General features: G+C 36.8%; 1 protein-coding gene across 1 annotated transcript in view; it reads right to left on the bottom strand.

Moving 5' to 3' along the window:
- Positions 1–6,513, bottom strand: part of LOC107722537 (major facilitator superfamily domain-containing protein 8-like) — an 18,019-nt gene that overhangs the window by 3,425 nt on the left and 8,081 nt on the right. Inside the window, exons 4-8 of the mRNA XM_016530907.1 lie at positions 5,589–5,708; positions 5,425–5,504; positions 4,592–4,889; positions 4,199–4,272; positions 187–400 (exon numbers count right to left, since the gene is read on the bottom strand). Of these exons, the coding sequence (XP_016386393.1) occupies positions 187–400; positions 4,199–4,272; positions 4,592–4,889; positions 5,425–5,504; positions 5,589–5,708 (786 nt within the window). The remainder of the gene's footprint in view (positions 1–186; positions 401–4,198; positions 4,273–4,591; positions 4,890–5,424; positions 5,505–5,588; positions 5,709–6,513) is intronic.

The raw sequence follows: 6,513 nt of genomic DNA, 5'->3' as shown, positions 1-6,513 counted from the left end.
GATAGATAGATAGATAGATAGATAGATAGATAGATAGATAGATAGATTTAAAAGCAGTTCCAAACTAATAATGCATATCATTGAGTTGGCACCAAACTGAGCAGGCATATTGTGTCTGTCCATGCCCAGGTGTATGCCAGATTCTCTGGACATCTGCCACACACACACGCACACAGATACACACACCCTGTGGATTGGCCAGGAAGATGAGGCACCAGACACAAGCCCCGCTGCAGATGAGCAGCCCCACCGCCAGCACCACCCGGTCCTCCAGCACACGGCTCAGCCAGCGCACCAGGAAGAAACCTGCAATTACCTCCACCCCACACAGGCTGTACATCACACTGTTCCCCAGCTCACCAAAGCCAAAGTACTTCTGCGTCAGAGGGGTCACCATGGTCTGGAGATGAGAGAACACAGGCATCAACTATTCAGAACACCCTAGAAACCACATAGCAACAAGCTTAAAACAGCTCAGAACAACTAATAGCAGGTCTTACATGAGTAAGCATCACTCATATTTTCTTCAGGCAGTGTAAAGTAAATGCAAGATTATAATATATCTAGCATATGATCTTTCATATAGAAATGTGATTTAGTGTGAAATAATAAAACTAGGCATGATATATCTGATAAAAGATAATGAAAAGGAACATTTGGAACTCTATAACCAGTTTGTCATATCTAGGTCAGGCAACTGGGAAGGTAAATGTGTGTCAATTTCAAATACCTGATTATATTAAATCAAAGCTTAGATTAGATTAGATTAGATTAGATTTAGAAGTCCCTACTACTGTGAGCCTTAATCAATCATAATTGGACAGACATTATTTAGTAGCTCAGATGAATGTAGGACACTGTGGGGGGTTTGGTGCCTGGCTTTCAGAAGCATTGTGCATATTCAAAGCACATTTTGAATGCAACTATGAATCCAAAATAACATAATACAAAATATGTTTTATTTATTATTATTATTGTTATTATTATTATTATTATTATTATGTACTGTGCTCTTATTTAAACAGCTTTACAGTAGAAGTAATACACACATTTAACAATACATTTAATTTAGTGTTTTTTTATAATTATAAGCTTCACATTTTTTGCTTTTAAATACTGCAAACAGCTCAAAATTATTTTAAATAAAGATATCAGATGCCAATTTTCCACAAGTTGGTATGATTTTTTTTTAGGGTTTTCATGAAAACATACTTTGGTTAAAATTCCTCAACGTTCATGTAAAACAACACCCTCTTTACCTTGTCAAAAACAGCTATGTTCACACCGACCCGGTTCAGTGCATGTCTCTTTAAATGTTAATGAGCTACTGCTCACCCCACCCCTCTCTTCCATGGGGCGGACTCCGTATATGTCTCGGAGGTGGTCTTATTCAAATAGCCAGCTTTCTACGCAGAAACCAGCTGCAAATTGAATCAGCTCGCTGGATGACACAGTTTGAGACTCAGACAGCCCATAACGAACTTGCTGTGTGTTTTCTTTTCAGCTTTTCAGAGCTGGTAGCCAGAAACCTAACTAAATGCAAAAAAAAAAATTTTTTTAAAAAGCTAAAAAAGTTAACATTTCATCCGATGTCCCCTTTAAAACTTTATATTTCACACATTTTAGCAAGCTGCTAGCATATTTTAGCACATAGCATGTACCTTATTTGTTTAGCATATTGCTAGCATACTGTTGCCATGTTTTAGCTAACTGCTAACATGTTTTAACATGTTGCATGTTTTAAAATTGTGCGAGCATGATGTTAAAGGTGCAGTAAGCAATTTCTTAGAAACACTGTTGAAAGTAGAACGGACTGAACACCAAAACACAATTCTAGCCTATCACCAGTAAGGGGCGTGTCCAGTGGCGCAAAAATGGGGTATGCAGTATATGCAGTGCATAGGAGCGCCGCACGGAGGGGGCGCCATTTTGCCAAAATCAATTTGTGAAAATCTTCTTTAATAAAATTTTATATATAATCAAAAGCTTAGTTATTAAAAAATCATGTTCAAGTGAACTAACAGAGATTGGTAGCTTACAGTATTTTTTTCATTTCTCTATTGCCCAAAAAGTAAAAAAGTCACAACATATTTGTAAATGGGTGCTTGATTTACATTTGAGAGAAACTGAGAAGATTGTTAACAAGGATGCAAACTAGTCAGCTTTTGACAAAAATTGGCGTTTTGAAATCAAAATAGGCCATTTGTGTGATTCACATAGATCCCATGAGTTGTTGTTTTTTCAAACTCTTGCTACTTCAGTCTTCAGCACAAAACAATGCTGAACTTTGACAAAAAAAGTGAAGTGATTTAAACTGTCTAAAATATAAATTTTAAAGCAAAACGTAAAAATAACTATATTACGGAGTGGAAATGTTAAATGAGATAATAAATGATCCTCTGCTGCCCTCTACTGGTCATAGTGGGAATATCATGACATTTTCATTTTAATTGTGTTTGTTTTCCACCAGGTGGCAGACATCTTCCACTTAAAAATGGCAAATTTTCCATGAATTATCTCTGTAAGTAAAAATGAAAAAGAAAATGCAGAAGTTCTTTAAAGTTAATTTTACATATAATGTTCTCATTTTATATAAAAATATATAAACAATCAACAATTACCCTCGCACACCTGAAGGCAATCAATATGTGCATAGGGAAAAAAACAAAAACAGGTCCAACTAAAAGAAGAAAAATAAATCCTGCACATTATCCTCACTTGCAAATATATCAAAAATATATGTATTCACATACAACGTTTCGGTCCAATGACCTTACCTGATGAAGGTCATTGGAACGAAACGTTGCATGTGAATACATTTCTTTTTTTATATATAAAAAATAAATACAAATATGAATAATTTTGAGGCAAAATAAAAAAGTACCTTAAATCCCTCCAAAATTGCCTAACTAAAAAGTGAGCAATATTACGTTTAAAAAAAAAAAAGTGTTCTATTTTTTTTTTTTTTTTTTGCTGTGGTATTGAAAATGGGGAGGGGGTTCGCACTTTTTTTCACTCTTGATGAGTTTGTATCCTTCCATGCACAAGCTAGTTATTGGGCTTTTGATTACTGATTTACAGACATTTTTCTGTGAGGGTTAGTGTTAGGGGCTAGAATATGGGGGCGCCGACACTGATCTTGCATACCCCTCAGCAAATGTGCAGTTGCACCCCTGGGCATGTCCACTCATGATGGGGGAGTTACCTGTTTTGCATAGCATGTTGTGGATCCTTTTGGGTAGGGTGTTTTTCACACTTTTGGGTAGTGTTTCTCAGAAATCGCCTTCACCTTTAACACTCTGATTCCATTTTAACATCTGGATAGCAAATTTTTTAGCATATTGATGTTGATAACATGTTGCTTGCATTCTTTTAGTATGTTTAACATGCTAGCATGCTGCTATCATATTTTGTTGCTAGCAGATTTTAGCATTTTGGTAGCCTATTATTGCTAACATATTCTTTACACATTTAAGCACACTGCTGTCATGTTTCAACATGTTAACACATTTCTAACATATTTTAGCATTTGCTAGCATGTTTTAACCTGTTGCCAGCATGTTTTAACATGTTGAGCACATTTCTTCCATATTTTGCTTCCATGCTGTTAGTATGTTTTAACATGATGTTAGCACACTGCAAGCTTGTTATAGCATGTTTTATCATGCTGCTAGTCAGCATTTGGTTTACATTTCGGATTATGTTGGTATGTTTTAGCACATTGCTAGTTTTAAAATCTTAAAAGCATATTGTTAACACTCTGGTATAGCATGTTTTATCACACTGCTAACATTTTTAACATGTTGCTAGCACATTTCTAACATATTTTAGCACACTGCTAGTATGTTTTAACATGATGTATGTTGCTAGCATGTTTTAGCATGTTTCAGCATATTGCTACCATTTCCTAAGCTAGTAGCTAGGCTTTGCTAATTGTTCCATAGGTGGGATCCATTACAGCATACCAAGTCAGAATATTCTGAAAGTCTGTGCTGAGTTTGGTGGTCATGGCTTGAAAGCTCTGATGTGGCCTAATATTATTTGGTTTCAGAAGAAGAAGCTTATAGTAGATCAGCAGGTTGGCTTTGTTAAGCCTTTGTTGCTAATCCCCTTTGTTCATCTGACAACAACTGAACCAGCACTGCCACTGGTGCCACTTTGAAAAAAGTAGTTTCATGAGGCTGATGACGACTTTTACCTCGAGTGCCGTCTGATTGAAGAGAGTGATGAACTGAGCGGTGAGGAGAACCACCACCTCCTCCCTCAGAAACTCTACAGAGAGAAAGAGAGAGAACGCTGTAGATCTCAGGCATTTCAAAGCTGCCAAGACAGGATTGAATATAATGGAGATATCTACCACATGCACACACACACACACACACACACACACACACTGCAATCATAGACCAAAAGACAGAATGAGTTGATCAATAAAGCTTTTTCAGGCCACTACTCTCTCAGATTAGCACCTCGGATACAACAAAGAAGGAATCAATGCCACACCAACTCAAAATTCTCTGCCAAAACACACACACACACACACCCACACACACAGCACTTTTGTCATTAGACAATAAACTCTGGGCTTCACCTTGACTGGCACTGAAGTTTTCAAAGGGGTCAGGGGTGTCTAGAGAGGGGGAATCTGGAGGAGAAGGTGGGAGTTCAGATGAGAGCTGGGTCTCTGTCTGTTCTGGACTGACGGAGCCATATGAGTCCTCTGCTGCAGCCATGTGTTCATCCTCTAGACTCATGAGGGGCTCATCTTCTTCACCTCTGACCTCTCTGAGGGGCATGTGCTGCTCAGGGAAGGAGTCCAGTGGTGGGATGTCCCAGTACAGAACCATTACTGCAAACTGCATAAGCACCCACATCCCGCACATGAAGAGCTGCATGGGACAGCAAGCTTTAAAAAACAGGCTAACTTACATAAAAGGGCTTAAAAATTATAAACAAACAAACAATAAATAAATAAATAACTTACTGGTTAATCTCACAAAGAACATGTCTGTGTCATGTTTTAGATGTTTTAAATTCTTGTTAGCGTCCTGTGTTTTTAATTTAATTTAATTTGTAATTTGTAATAATTTAATTTGTAACACATTACAATAAAGTCTCATTAGTTAATATTAGTTAATGCATTAACTCACAATAACTAAGTAATACATTATTACAGTATTGATTAGTCTTTGTTACCAACTTTTCATTGTTAGTTCATGTTTGCCAAGGACCATTAAATCATATTAGCCACCCCCCACCCACCCCCTAATAATACCAACTCTACTTATGATCTGAATCAGGTCTGTTACATTAAGGAGACATCCAAAATGTGCAGTGTTTCCAAGCTGTATCACTCATTATGTGCAACATAATGTGTTTGAGAATTCAAGTAAATTAATAAGAGATGAGCCAAAACAGACTTACCCCAGGTGAGGTGTACTTATTTACTACAAATGGACCCAGTTTGAAATCACACAACCTTAGGAAGATATTGAAAGCAGGACCTAAAAGTAAAAATGCACATTGGCTAAATATTAAATGGAAGAAAGTACTTTTGCCACTTATTATGTCGTAGAACACTGACTCACCGATCAGAAGTCCAGCCTGACGGCATGCCATGACGTCCGCAAAGACTCTAGCTCGCTCATCAGGGAGAGTAGTGCGTGTGAGGAACCCAAAAATCGAGGAACCCGCTCCTGCTCCAATACCTGATGGATGGATGGATGAAGTAGTTTATATGTGATGTACTCAGCATTCATGGAAATATAGATAGTTTTTATTTATTTATTTATTATTTATTTATATAAAAATGTATAGAAATTATATTTTGCATACAGAAAATGAATGCATTTTTATTTACATCCTTTTTTACATACATATTTTTTTCCCACTTAATTTTTCTCCCAATTCTGAATCTGTCAAAATACATAATATTATATGTAACTTATTAAATGATGTGTGTGTGTGTGTGCACCTGTTTTTCTATTCTGGTGGGGACTTAAACCTGACTACACACAGACTCATGGGGACTCGTGTCATGGTGGGGACCTAAATTGAGGTCCCCATGGGTAAACAAGCTAATAAATCACACAGAATTAAGTTTTTTGAAAATCTAAAAATGCACAAAGTTTCCTATGAGGGGTAGGTTTAGGGGTAGGGTTGGTGTAGGGCAATAGAATATACGGTCTGTACAGTAGAAAAACCATTACACCTATGGAGAGTCCCCACAAGGATAGCTGACCAGACATGTGTGTGTGTGTGTGTGTGTGTGTGCGTTTTTGTGATTTATGAGAACAAATCATTAATTATACAACATTATAAATCAACATTATACAAATTTGTATAATGACATGGGTATGACATAGGCATTACAACGAGAAGGTGATTTATGAGGACATTTTGAGTGTCCGCATATCTCAAAAGGCTTATAAGTCATTCAGAATGTTTTTTTTGTTTTTTTTATCTAAAAATGTAGAAAGTTTCCTGTGTGTGTGTGCGCGCGTTTTTGTGACA

The sequence above is a fragment of the Sinocyclocheilus rhinocerous genome, unplaced genomic scaffold (assembly GCF_001515625.1).
Source record: "Sinocyclocheilus rhinocerous isolate Xijiao unplaced genomic scaffold, SAMN03320098_v1.1 scaffold161, whole genome shotgun sequence".
NCBI lineage: Eukaryota > Metazoa > Chordata > Actinopteri > Cypriniformes > Cyprinidae > Sinocyclocheilus > Sinocyclocheilus rhinocerous.
Note: the sequence above shows the minus strand (reverse complement) of the source record. Positions and strands in the feature narration are given on the sequence as shown.